The sequence below is a fragment of the Thunnus maccoyii genome, chromosome 11, assembly GCF_910596095.1.
Source record: "Thunnus maccoyii chromosome 11, fThuMac1.1, whole genome shotgun sequence".
NCBI classification, from domain to species: Eukaryota; Metazoa; Chordata; class Actinopteri; order Scombriformes; family Scombridae; genus Thunnus; species Thunnus maccoyii.
The window spans coordinates 14,298,735-14,313,791 of record NC_056543.1 but is presented as its reverse complement, the minus strand read 5'-3'; the positions used below and the strand labels follow the sequence as shown (position 1 = coordinate 14,313,791).

The following is a 15,057-nucleotide window of genomic DNA, read 5'->3' as shown; positions in this document are numbered from 1 at the left end:
TAACTGTATGTCTTATCATCTGAAAGGAAGACAGCACTCCAGTATCATTTGTTGTCCTTTTTATTGTCATTAATTATTGTAATTGGTGTCATATCAACAAGAGAAAAACTGCGTACATCTACTTGACCTTTTAAATACATTTACAGTTGCTGTAAGGTGGAGCAGGAGGTGGGGAGGGGGCACACGGAGATGGGGAATGCAGAAAAAACACAGAAGCAAACAAACAGTTGCAGGTGAGGGCAGTAATTAGGCAGGAGGCAGGATATACCACAAATGGTGTCTGAAAAAGAAACTAGATCACCCAAACACACTTTTTTTTCCTAACAGATGTAACAGAATCCGAGTTCCCTCGGTCATTTTATTTTTCTTCATGAACTATCTTTTTAATGGATTTTTCAAAATATTTTTTTTTTCACTTTCTTTTTCCACATATTGCAACAAAACATCCAGATACGGTAGCATCCGTCGTAAAACGGCATGGGATCTGCACCAAACGCACACACAGACAGATTTCAGAGTAGCTGCATCTTCTGCTAAAATCTCATGTTGCAATTGTAGCTTCTTCCTCTGTGGTTCAAACAAGAGACTGTCCTGATGAGCACAACATCGCCTGTGTTAGCAGAGGAAAGTCTATACTCTTCATTCATGTGAGCTAATTTACTGCAGCTGTAAAGACACGATTCTTTTTATTGTTTCCTTTTCAGATTGGTGTTTGTAGAATGAAATTCAGTTCTTGTGTTTATTACTGTTCTGGTGTATAAACTATCTTGAACTACTGAGCAGGTACATGTGTATGATGCTCTTCAACAGGACTGAGCTGCATTCCTTAGCAACACCAAATCAGCTGTCTGACATTGTCACCAAGCATTACACTGTAAACAACTAATAACTACAAAACATGAACTTGTTTAGTTTTTATCCAATACTTGAGGAAATAACTTACTAAAATCCTTTTTTAAATTACAAAATAGCCTCTTTTAATATTAGAATCAATACATGCTTGTCATAACATGACCTGGTACTTGCAATAATGCAATTTTACAGGTATATTTTATAGCCATATTGTCGCTTCCTTTTAAAATGTTTTGAGGACATATAGATGGCAACAAACTTGTATTTTTATACATGTTTCTATATATATTTGTTAAGTATATTATATATTGGATGACAAGAATGACTTGCAGTAAGGATGCTTGGTTTGTTAAGGGGTCTGGCGTCCATGCACGTTTACTGAGCAAGAACAACACGTGCTGCATGGTGTGCTGGCCACATTACTTCCACATATATGGCCACATATGTGGAAAAAAAGCTGTAGCTTCTTCAAAACACTGATCCAGGGCCAGTCAAGCCAATACCTGGTCCCCACTTTGTATATACCACTCAATCCTATCTAGGACCAGTGCTCAGACTGAACTATTCTATGCAACATCATTCAAAAAGAGAGGCCAAATAGCACATATTTTGGATTAAAATAGACAGGAAATAAAGAGGACCAAAGTACAGTAGCTCCTAACTCGAGTCTCTACTTAGAGTTGGTGTTTGAGTGATGGATCTTGAAGTGGAGATGTTTAGAGGCTGTGGTTTAGCTGAGTAGTTGTGGTAACAGGTTGGCCTCAGGGCGGCAGGAGTGGGCCGAAAAGTTTGAGGGGATCAGGGTGAGGACGTCCGGGGTGCAGAGCAGCAATCCAGAGATCCAGTGTTCACAAACCCTGCTTGGCCAGAGCTGCAGTGACATCCTCGGCTAGGGTCGCTAACTGCGGTGACTCCATCATGTTGAGACTGCCGGAGGAGGATAGCTGGCTGTCCCGGTGGCGGTGGGGAGACACTGAGCCGGACAAGCCTGGCGACTGGATGATGATGTCAGCTCCATGGTCCACTCTTGCCTTAGCTTGGTCGCGGAACATCAGCCTGTGGCTCTCAATCTAGCAGAGGCACATGACGTGATATAAGAAGAGTATGGGGAAGAAGAAATATATTATTTTCATATCATGTTGAGTGAACCAAATTATATGTATGTTTGTGAGTCAGCTTAAGAACCTCTGCAAATTGTGTTTAACCTGAGAGACCTGCACAAGTCTGTTTTGTAGACTTTACTCGAAGGCCGTTGTTCTTCGCCCTTAGTTGACATCAGAGCCTAACTGAATACTTGATCAACAAAATTTAGGGTAGTTGGATTAACTTCCACATTATGTAGTGACTGTGGCGTATACTGTACCTTTATCGCTACCCTCACTGGCAGATAAAGGAATACAACAAGTTTTTGGAAGATTGACTGTTGGAAACACATTTTTAAACATATATCGCATAAATAAATATTTTTCAGCAAAACTTTGGTAAAACTGTATGTTATGAGAAACTATGCCGCATATTTTTTAACATTATAATAAGGTACATGGAAGATTTTTCTGTCTACACTCTCTTCACTTTACCAGTAAATTGACAAATTACAGCAACTGAAAAATCTGCAGACTGTAGCTTCAATAAAAAAAATGTATTTAAAGGCAGAATGAGTAGGATTTTCCTAAAAAAAAAATGTATAGACTCATACAAAAATAATCCCTCTCAATCATCACTTATGGGCAGTGGGTGTGTAGCCTCCAACCAATACCAGCACCTAGGGTGTGAGGGCGGGACTTTATAAAAACATGGCGACATAGCGCTGCACTCAAGTGGCAAGCTCTGGGTATGAAGAGTGAAACCAGTGTGGAAGTGCCTTAAACCTGCATTCTTTCCAGTGGTCAGCAGCCTGTTTTTCACTGGCCAAAATAAGCATTAGCATTAGCATTACTACAGTTAACAATAGACTGCAAATGCACTGTGCTAACAAAGCTAGCAGCTAGTGCCAGCTCCACCCTCTCATCCAAAAATCCAAGATGGCGATGGTCAAAATGTCAAACTCGAGGCTTCAAAACGGGAGTCCACAAACCAATGGGTGATGTCACGGTGGCTACATCCATTATTCTTTTACAGTCTATGGCTGCACTGCAGCTTAGTGTTTCTGGTGTCGTTGAGCCGGGGAGGAGGGGCCAACCAACCAACAAATCCTACTCATTCCTCCTTTAACATGCAAAGCTACTTAAAAAAAAAAGAAGAAAAACGTGTTTCTTGATTGACTATGTATCTAAACTGACTAATAAGACAATCTCTCAAAAACTTGATGTTTTCCTTTAAATCATGGATTGGGAGACTGGAGCTGACACTTACCGTGACATGGCCTCCACCAGGAATGTGGTGAGCATTATCCAGGGAACCCACCTTGGCTTGGGCTTTGTCTTTGAAGTCCAACTTCACACTCTCAATACGCACGTTACCGCCCCCTGAGGAGAAGTAAAGGAGGTGTAAAAAAGGGTACAGGCAAAACTGAGACATGAGAATAAATTATATTCAAATCTATTTGTGTATGGAGTTTGTCTAGGCTTATAATGACAGAAAAAGGTTGGAAATTGTGCCTGTTCAAAACAACAATAACAAAAGGGACATCAGTTGAAAATATGCATGGCCAAAAAGCCCTCAATAAATGAAGGTTATCAAATATAAACATGAGATAATGAGACCAGCAGATGGAGCTGCAGGACCTGAAGTTATCACCATCTGGTTTCATTTGCATCTGGGAGGGGAAAAAGGGTTTCCACTTCTCAAACTTTTCTAAGATACATGAAGTGCCAGCATCCCTGTTGATAATGTTATGTCATCTTTCCAGCATTGCATTAAAAATCAGTTTGCAGTGTTTTTGGTTGACAGTAATTTTATTGCTTCCAACAGTAATGATTTAAAGAGCCAGTTCACTCAAATAATAATAAAAGAAACTGTAGTTGTTATCTAATCATGCAGATTTGGTTTCATGTGCAAAGGTTTTGATATATCCAGCACTGAACATCATACCACCATCCCATTGCAGTAGAGAATAACAGAATTGAGTTTCAAAAACTGAAAACTCAACAGAAACCTCCCAAAACACAATTTCCCAATTATTTGGGGTAATCATCAAACTGTATCTTTTTTTAGTCCTACTCTGTGCCTGTGGCTCCAACAGTTTGCAGGATTTTTTGGTTTTTTCACATTCTGTGATTTGAATGAAAAACCCAGATTGGATGTATAACCATCTCCAGGTTTGACACAATCCAATTCATCAGCATCCTGCTCCACACTCACACACACGGCAAGGCCGCCAGCAATCACAACACCTCCCACATTCGGCCGCCTGTGTACAGATCCATCAAACTGTCAATCCAAATGTAGTATACTGCTGACTTCTACTGTTGTTACTACTTGTTGCTCACTATAATAGCGCTAATTGCAATTTGCATGTATTATTTAGATTGGATTAGGTTTCCTTTTTTTGGTGGTTTACATTCAACGTCAGAGCTTGCTTTCACATTCATTGTCAAACAGGTAAACAAGTCTTAGAACATCCAACCTGTAGGACATTAGGACTAATGCTACCAGACAGATATTATATGTGATTGGTTATCAAGCCACAATCTTTTCACCACTTCGAGGTCATAGATCATTTATATAAACTTTGTCCTCCACACTATGTGCCAGTCTATCCCCACAAGCTATCTCACTGCACTCCTCGCCAGGGATTCACTGCTTCTCATAAAAAATAAAATGTGGACGGTGAATGGAAATGCCCTAAGATGCTGAGTTAATGTCCCCCTGAAGGTGTACAGGCTGTCTGTTACCTGGTCGATGATGGATGTTGTCTAGAGAGCCACACTTAGAGGTCACATGGCTCAAATCAATCTTCTTGTTCTGTATCTGCACCTGTAAGCAGCAAAGTCAGAGGGAGACAAGGTCAGAGGTCGCAGTTCACACAGAGATTAAAAACTCCTGCTGACCCCTCATGATGTCCACATAAAAGATCCAAATTGTATCATTCCTTTTCTAACTTATAGAGGATATCTGAGCAACTGAGAGTGCAAGTTTGCAGTTTTCTACATTTCAACACAGTGAAATCTAATTGCATGTAATTAGTAGAAAGCGCAAGCAAAAAAAAGCACAAGTGCAGAATACCAATGACTATTAAATGACCTTGCATTCTGCTGTGTGGAGAATTGCTGGTGTCTTTTAAACCAACCAAAGCCAAGATTGAATAGAGGCTATGTGACTCCTGTAACTGTGTTTTAAAGTGCACATCCGAGCTGAAAATGTGTTGGCACATTCAGAAAACAAATATAAAACATAACAGTGAGGATTCAGTGTAAGACAGTTAAATAGGAATGTACAGTTGAAAGTGGCTACAGGCGGTGAGGGGATAGCAATATGTGTTCATGTGACACACCCTGGGGATCTAAAGAGAAAGGAAGGAGGAAACCACAGAGATATGTGTAAGGAGTGAACCGATGAGACAGCAAACAGAGCAGAGCTATAAAGCTTTAGACACGGCACAATGAACAAGAGGAGATATACTACATCTTGAGATGAATCACTGGGACACACCTGTGGTCAGCAATCACTTCAAGTCAGTGATTTAAATGTCTTTTGTGACCAATGGTTTGGTGTTCATCTTTTTAAAAGGCATTTCTTGCTTTCTTAAGTAGCCTGACAGGAAAAGCGAGACAATGATGAACAACGCGGTTCATTGGGCCACAACGCCAACCAAAACACCATGAGCACAAATTTCAGTGTGCACCGTAGCCTGTTTATCTACCAGGACGCCCTCACACATGCATTAACACTAGCAAAGATATACAGCGTGAGTTTAAAGACAAGAGATGAGATGTGGTTTGTGTCAGCGTGGGTGAACATCATGCTGCAGGTTGGCTCACCTCTCCAGCAATATAAGAAATCCCTTAACCCTGTGATTAATGAGTCTTTAGTCGTTTTCATTCCTGTGGCCATGTTCTCATTATTTACAGAGAGTCCACTACATGTGATGATTTTTAAAAAAAAAAAAAATCTGTTTTGCATGATTCATAAAATGCACTAGTTGCGGGTAAAACAGGTTAATAGGAAGGGACAGGTCTGCTCAAGTGTATCAAGTGCATGTAAAACAACAAATACAGGCCTACATTATAAAGTATTAAAATCTGCTTGAGCTGCACTTGGTTGCTTTACGCCTTGGCAGTTCTACTAAGAGGTTACTGAATGTGAAATACCCATTGGTGGTGTAATATGATATCAAACATTGTCATGTCAGTCATGAGCTGTTGAAGCCTCCAGGATGAGTGTGGCATCTTAGAGACCCCCTCCACTCAAAAATGTGTTCTTCTTGTTCCTACGGCTGAATGTTTCAGCTTCGCTGTGCAGAATGATGTATGTGCAGAGTTTGACACTGCAAGGCTGTTTTCACATTCATCTGCTGAAAGTGGAAAGTTTCTCTGTGTTCATTGAAAATTTGATTTTATGGGGTGGTCTTATGAGAGGGATTTGTGACATCACAACTGGTTTTGAAGCCAATCCTGTGCCAATATTCAACTTACACAAGTGTGAAGAGGAAACTTGAAGCCTCCAGTGCATATACACTGAGAATAGACTTTTCAGTGAAGTAAGAGACATCTTGTGTCCAGCAGTTAAACTTCAGAAACAAAATATATTTGCATTTTCATAGATTATGGATTTGTTAACGAGGGAGAGAGAGTGGACACCATTTTAAGAATTTTAATACGGTAATTATACTTTTTTGTGGAAAAAAAAACATATCAGACACACATTACTGTTCCAAGCACAGTATTTTCATATCTTTAAATTCTACAACAGTCTGATAGAAACAAAAACAATTTTGGGTGTTCATTTTAAGGATGAAGGCAAAGTTAAATACGCCGTGCACAGAGGGAGTGAGACTCCACTTCACTTCTGGTATTTTAATGGCTTAAACCTTGCAGTGCACCCTTTTTCCTTGGCCTTCCCTTTGTCATCTGCCGTTTTTGGCAAACCAGCTCCCTCAGCTGCTAGAGCTGTCAGCTGAGCAACTGTGATTTAAAGTGAGCAGTCTGACTTTGTCGTTGTGTACTGACAGTAAGTATTTATCTTGCTTTTGAGCATCTTGAATGCTGAGGATCTGAAGCACTGTGCTAAGTAACTCAAACACTAAGTATGTACAGTATGTCATTACATACTGTAGTTCAAGGTGAGCATAAAGTAATCAGGCAGCTGAGGTATTTGGTGTTTATTTTAGCGTAAGCTAGTTTGGTAGCTGCTGTATCATAGAACGATTCTGTTGTTACATCTATTTCTTTGATGTGGCTCCATCTACTGGCCCCTTTCTCCCTTCCTGCTTGTCTCAGTGCTGCCATATTCTGTCTTTTTGTGCTTCGTTTAAAAAATCAGCACTAGACCTGTGTTTTGCAAATTTACAATGGCATTATGTTGCTTCTATTTCCCCTGGAGGTCTGGGGAATATGCCACAAATGGTAGATGTATTAGAGAGGAGTTTGTGTTTCTGTACATATTACCATGTGCTCTGTTTGTAATAAGGAATGATTTGGAAATAGAACAATAATCCTCACAGAAATCTAATTTGACTATCGTGATACCACTGAAAACCTGTTTAAGCTCTTACATCATTTACTCCCTAAATAATTATGTTTTTTCATCATAAACTCAAATTTAACCAATACGTTATCTGAACAGCCACAAGTCTGTTATGCTGTATGACGTTAATTGCAGCCACAGGTAAACATCTTTTGCAATTATAAATGTGATGCTTCTGGCACCATTTTTTCAGATCTGTTGGAAAGAAAATGAAGCATGCAGCTGTTGCCCCGGTAACCCAGTGTTGCCATGTGCAACTAAAGAGAGGATTGGCAAAAGGAAAGTGCTATTCTGAGGGAACTCAGTGATGCAAAATCAAGAGAGAAGTTTTCAATAATCTTTAAGTTATCAGGCCCTTATCACCAGAGCGCTGCTACACTTCTGCATATTGTCAATATGCTGGAGAGGAGGCATTCAACCATTCGTCTCAAAATTCCTCGCAGGACACAAACCACCACTGGAGAAAGCTGTGTCAATGAAGACCAGTCAGGTAAAGAGCACCAGCATTGCTGCCTTAATGAGTGAGTGGTAAACTGAGAAACTGTAAAGCAAGGTGGAAAAGGAATAAGCAACACTGAAAAACACAGCACAACACACAAGAATAACACTGACATCAACACTGAGACAATGGATTTGCGGCACAAGACTCACGTTTCCACCTCCTGCTGAGTAGCCCCTCCTGTCCAAGGACCCACACCTAGACTGAACATGGCTATAGTCCAGCTTAACACTGGGGATGAGAACCTGCAGGGGGCGGAGGTGAGGAGTAAGGTGGGAAAAAGCTTGGGCTTTCTGGCATGACACTTCACTTTCTTAAAAAGTTTGTATCCACCCACTGATATAAACACTCTAAGCTAACAGGCAAGACAGATTCATCTCACATGTCTCACAGTATGAGCTTTGACCCTCTGTGTTAGCCTGGCTTATGTACCAAACCCGGCCTACATCTGGTGTCTCATCAAGAGGACGCTCTTTACTCTATGCCTGCTTCGAGGAATCAACACTGGATTTCCTGCAACAAATGTTGCAAAGATGTCCAACTGAAATCAAAGTTTCAAGATGTTTCTGCAATTAATTTTCTTTTACATGGGTCCATAAATGCAAAACCTTCAAGAAATCTTGACATCACACTGTATCACAAGAAGGGGCAAGAGGCTCGTCAAAAACTCCTCAAGTACATACGTGAGTAAGTCATCCGAATTCCCTCTGTGATTTTACATTTCCTGACATGACACAAGTAGATGCAAATTGAATGCAGCTAAAACTTGAGACCATTAGTTTAGGATGCAAGGATAAAATATGAGTGTGCTGCGGTGTAAATGGCTCTCATAGCTGCAAGGAGAGAAAGCAGGAGTCAGATGCAGACACAGCAGAGTTGGAACAGTGCAGTACATAACACCAACAATATATACATTTTACCCAGCACAGTAAAAGCAATGGGAACTACACTGGATTGAAAAAAGACATACAGTACATATATATCCCATGAGGAGAGGAGAGGAGAGAAGAGGAGAAGAGAGGAGAGGAGAGGAGGTATGTGAGCTTTATACTGTTTTCTTTTATCTTCAAGATAACTTCCTTGCACCAAAGCAATACTTTAAAATGCTTTGAAATACTGTAAGACCCATTATAAGAATATGCAAATGGTTATTCAATGCTACCATAAGAATAAAAAAGTGAGAATTATAGACTGAGAGTACATACATACTTTGCAGTATATACCTCATGTATACTGTGTCTGACATAGTATACTGGAGAGACATAACCATGAAAAAGAAGCTTCAGTTTTGAATGAGGAGCCATACAAGGTTATTGGTGATAAACAGTGCGCATTCAATTCCCAATTAGCACATTGTTTCCTGTTATTGTCCTTCTTGTAGAAATTTTCTGATGTACAATTCATGAGCCCTTCTGTTTCTACTGAATTTAAACAGTCCTTATGACCAATTAACGAAAGTGTTTCCATAAACGTTGTCCTCCTGAGAGTCAGTAAAATATTAGAAATTAAAAATAAAATTCTGCCTAACCATTCCTTCATTTCCCTGACAAACGCTCCTCATTTCTTTATGATCATGAATTAGAGTTGATTATCTGTCTGAAATTAAATTAATATAAATGCTTTAGGCTGTTCTTTTTTTACTACGATAGGTCCACAGTTTGGCACTGTAAATGAACAGAAAATGAAAGCAGAACAGTTCACACATTTTATCTTTACAAAATTGAAACATAAATTAACATTTGCAGCCAGGGTTTCTTGCTTCAGCATCAATTGTGGGGCTCACTACGTGCTGAAAGAAAAGTTATTATTGCCTTGCTGGAAGGAGGAAATGAGGGAGCAAGGAATATTGTGACAAATTTCACTTTGTCTAAAAATTAATCTTTCATTTGGGTAACACTGAGTATCAATTCCATGTGAAATTAAAAAAAAAATGCCAGCAGTGAAATGACTGAAAGGAGCTAGAATTTGAATGATGTATGTTCTTATATGTTCTCACTCTGTTCAGTTGTCAGATGGAGCTGGTAGGACTTAAGGCAATCTATTCAAGGACATTTGAGCATGGCGGGCGTTTTCCTACATATGGCTGAATCAGTCTCTCTAATGAGGCCACCTTGGCACCAGACAGTGGGTTTTATGGGTTTGTTTATGGCACTGCTCTGACAGGTGTCAAATCAGAAGTTGACAGACCAGCTGTTATTGGCTGCTCACGTGTAAAGGTATGTGATTAAAATATAATGTTTAGAATTGCAAAGCTAAGCTTTAAAAGTGACCTTTGTTACCCTTAAACTATGGGTGAAAGGGAGACAATGAATTATATGTTATATGTAATTATAGGTTCAAGGGTGAGAGTCAAACTACGATGGGAAAATAAGGTATGAAGGTAAAATACAAACTAGGGTACTATAATACTAGACCATCAGCCTTGCACAGCACAACAAGATGAAACTTGTTACATGTCACTAAAATATACAGTAGAATTTCCTTGGACAGACTCACAAACTAGAATTAAATCTGGTCTTCACCCATCTCTTCGATCGAAGGATCAAGAGGGTAAAGATGGAAGGGTACATACATTGCCTGCATGGAGAGAGTGCTTCAGATTATCCTTGGAGCTGCATTTTGATTGTACGTGACTGAAGTCCAGCTTCTTGTTTAAAATATGAATCTATGGAGAAATACAGAGAAAGTATGGGCCTTTTACATGGTGGATGGGAATTAATGCTTGTCAACAATACTGGGAAGATACTAACGAAGAATGTATTGAAAAATGTTTGATGTGGATACATGACACTATCTTTTTTTTCCGCTGACTACAAAATTAGTTTTGATTGAAATTTCCAAGGAAGTCTATCAATGCATACACTGTATGTGTTGTGTATATGTGTGTGCATTAATAGGTGAGTGTGGGAGATAGTGAGCATGTGCTCTGATGAGTTTCTGTCAGTATGACATTTAATTTAATGTGTGAAACTAATATACCAAGTTTTTGGAAAGTTGGCCCATTAATCCCATAATAAAAGCAACACACGTTCGATAATAAACTACTAGCATTATATCAAAAATATTGATCTTTATACGACTAATTTAACACAGCTGATGTCGACAATTTACGGTTTGAAATCATCAGCTACCACATTAACTATGTGAACAGGGAAAAACTGCAAACTGTACATTACTTTGGAGCATATTTTCTATAAATCTGTGCTATTTACATCAACCACCTGCTAAACTTTGCAGCATATATTTCAGGTGACTTACAGTTTAGCTGCATCCTTTGCCAGAGGAATAAACAACACTTAATTATTATGATATCATGATAACCATGCTAGAAACTTGGTGTATTTCCTGAAGAGATCCTGCACTATACTAAAGACCATGGAGCCTGGAGTGTGCCACTGGAATAAATATAGACTTTTCACAGTTTAATAAGTTAATAATTTGCATTTACAAAAAGTACAGTATGTAATAAATGGATTGACAATTAAATTTAATGTATAAACTCATTCAATTAATACAGTTTTAAAAAATCCCAGAATTCATTTTAAAAAGGCTTTTAAATTTCCAGGTATGTTTACTGCTTAGTGCGATGCAGCTGAGCAGCTAGTTAGCTATCTAGCCTGCTAATAGTGTTAGCAATGCACTTTTCCCTGTTTAATGTTCGTTTGGTGGCTCATTCAACAAGCTAATGTTCAGGAAAAAATGTTCATGTTTGTAAGTTCGATAAGGAGGAGACTTCAGCAGGAAAGCTAGTGACTAATGTTGACGTTACTGCTTCATGTAAACCAAATATGGTTTAAAAGGAAGAGATCTGATTGGCTGTATAGAAACAAATTCTCAATTTACGCAGACGGAGAACTAACAGTATTACGTCAAATTACAAAGACAGGTGGCGCCATCATAAATCCAAAAGTTGTAGGATTTGAATTTCTCCCTTTTGGTTTCTGATTTTTCTCTCAGTGGAGAACAGAGGATTGTGATTTACAGAGCAGATATGTGTACTATAGCAGACATAAAAACATGCAATTTAATTTCAGTTGGACTTCATTTGATGTTTCAAATTAAATTGTCATTTCAAAATGTAAGACAGAAAAATGTTTTTTTATTTTTACTTTTACTTTCTAATTACCAACATATTAACTGATTAAAATTAAACACTGTAAAGGTTTTTAATTATTCCAGTGGCACACTCTATTCCAGATGCTACAAGAAACATGGAGCCATAATTAACAGTGCTAAAGTGTACCAGCGGGTCTTTGGTCCAGGTCACACTGTGTGCCGCTGACAGACACAGAGTAATGGAGATGAGGCGCAGCACTGACTTCCAGATCCAAGAGGCCTTGTGTTTGGCCTCTGTTGACATATTTTGGTCCTTGTGCTGCTATGAGGACAATCATTGGACAGGTCAGTGGCCGGGCAGAAGCTTGCTATGGGCTGGGGGAGACTCACTACAGGAGGTGCTTGGGACTACTAAAGGTCAAGAGAGGAGTGTATTGCTGTCATGTGAAGACTGTTATATTTTATTGTATTTTCTAACTGAGTGAGCAGGAAAATTAAATGTCCTACCTCAAAGGTGACTACTGTATAATGACCTCTCTCTACAAGTTTGAATATTCAGCTGTCACGGAGGGTGCAAGCAAAGCACACTGAGTAATGGGAAAATGACACTGTTTATGAGTTCCTTATGATTTACAATTGTAATTGTTCACAGTGTGTACTATAATATTAATTGTATTAGTACAATGTTTTTTGTATTTTGGATACAAACACATCATCATTCTTAATATTGGAAATTATAAAATACGATTTCTGATGCACATCAGTCAAAATTTCACCATTGTGGCAAACCCTGCTGTTGCCTGTTCAGCGTTGCTCTAATAATTAATTGCTTATTTTGGTCCACAGGTGGGTCATCATGGCCTGCTGGGAACACCTGGGCCCAGTTCTTCCAGCCTATAAGGTTTAGGCTGTTACTAACTGATGTTCTCTCTCTCTCTCTCTCTCTCTCTCTTTCCCTGCAGGCAGCCATTTTGGCTTTTGTTGCAGCATTAGTCCCTCTTTGTTCCCTTTCACTTTGCCCTCATGCACTTTACAACATTCACACATCAGGTTCCCCATCATGCACGCTCCACACTACGGACACCACTGATCTACACACCTCATGCGTGGTGTGCTTCTCTCTTTGTCATGGGGGTTGTGACACTGCCAATTAAGTTTAACATACAGTAAAATGTCTGAATATTCAACTGTTATTTTGTTTTTCTGCAGTATTCACAGTACTGTGAATCTTGAGAAATAGTGTAAATCTTGATAATTTAGGGATTTACCCTTTAATTGCTACTTTACAAGCTGCTAAGAAAAAGATGAAAAAGATTACTGCCTAAATATGTGCGATTGTGGTTCACAGCATAAATAGATTATAGAAACTTTGGGGTTGGTTTTAAAACATATGTTTTTCAAACCAGAGTGTACTGTATGTAGTCACAAGTGAGTTAATTTGGAACTAAAATGGTCTAAAACTCTGAAAGGTTTACTATGTGTTTAAGTATGGCCAGAACTCTTTTGTCGAATTTCTATTTCCATGTATTGTCCTATAACTCACATTCAGTAATTATTAATCCCTCTCTGGGGTACTTTTGTGTAAATCATTTATGAGACACAAATAGCAGCCTTTAGGCTAAGTGTTTGGCTAGACATTTCCTACTGAGTCTCTAAAACACACATATGCCTTTAAACCCCTTGAGTCATCTCATCAAAAGATCATAGAGCCATTGCCTTAAGAGGAGGATTAAATTTTAACTTTGTGTCAGACAGCTTGTGGCCAAAGAGAAGTTGGGGAATCAGTTGAATCGCTGTGCCACAGTCAGTCCTGTGTTTAGACGGAAACTGCCATCACCACTTCATGTCTTCTAGGAGACACCTGATGCCACCCAGGGATGACATGCACAGCTACACACACACACACACACACACACGCACACTGTGAGGCTGTGGGTAAAGACACTGAAGGTGCTCTAGACAAAAATGAACCTGCTCACACATACAGTAGTAAGGTACTTCTTTAACTCCAATCTTAAACGTGTTTGATTTTATAATTGTTAATGCTGATGTTCAAGTATTTAAATCTTGTTTTTGTAATGTTTATTAATTAATACATTATTACAATAATACAATAATCTGTATGGTGGAGTATACTAAATGTTTATTAAAGACTGTCATGACATCAAAATGATGTGACGTCTGACCGTTACTGGTTGGTTTTAGCAAAAGAAAAATGTAGAAATGCATCTTGCATCTTTTCTGCATTATTATGGGAATCCTTTGTTTGCTGAAATGCATTAGGAACAATAAATATCTATTAACATGAAATCTTTCAACCTATAAGTTATAAAACAAGACCAAAGTTCTAATGAGGAGGTAACCCTCTTATAGGACACTCTGTGTTATGGAAAACAGATGCACAGAAGTGTGACATGTTCACAGCCAAACCAAAGGTCCAAAGTACCCAGCCTCAAGCATTGGCAAACCGCTTCCACAGCCAAAAGACTATACATGAAATTCCTTGCGATGTGGCACTTGGTGGTAAACATTGGATTACTTATGCTGTTTAGCCAACTTTTCACAAATGCCCAGATTGCATCAGTTGACAACTTTCATCTGTGAGACCTTAACAAAATCACTCCCAAATCACTCCAAAAGACTCCTTTTGCTAGTCGTCAACCTCTCTGCACAGCCTGTGTTTTTACCCTACAGACACCTCCATTCCAAAACAGATTTGCATATCCCCAAATGACACTGCCAATCTTGATAAAGCATAGTCACTGATTATGACCTAGCACGCATGTTTGCACACACATACACACAAATGCACACACCCAAAAACTCCACTCAGGCTGTTTTTCCAGCAAATAACAGGCAGGCGTTTGGAGCATGATCCCTTCCTATTATGTGGCTGGCTGCACAGAGCAGCACAGAGACCAAGCAAGTCATAAAGATGTCAGCCAAACACTAAGGCTCCTAATCAGGTCATCAGTGGAAGCTTGTAAGAGCTGATGGCTAGAGACACACACTGCTGTTTTCATCAC

The 15,057-nt window shown here is 39.2% G+C and overlaps 1 protein-coding gene across 1 annotated transcript in view; it reads right to left on the bottom strand.

The window, feature by feature from the left end:
• Positions 1-44: 44 nt before the first annotated feature.
• map2 (microtubule-associated protein 2) overlaps positions 45-15,057 on the bottom strand; it is a 112,557-nt gene continuing 97,544 nt past the window's right edge. Inside the window, exons 18-22 of the mRNA XM_042425357.1 lie at positions 10,548-10,640; positions 8,128-8,220; positions 4,686-4,767; positions 3,205-3,317; positions 45-1,922 (exon numbers count right to left, since the gene is read on the bottom strand). Coding sequence (XP_042281291.1) covers positions 1,701-1,922; positions 3,205-3,317; positions 4,686-4,767; positions 8,128-8,220; positions 10,548-10,640 — 603 coding nt within the window. The 3' untranslated portion in view covers positions 45-1,700. The remainder of the gene's footprint in view (positions 1,923-3,204; positions 3,318-4,685; positions 4,768-8,127; positions 8,221-10,547; positions 10,641-15,057) is intronic.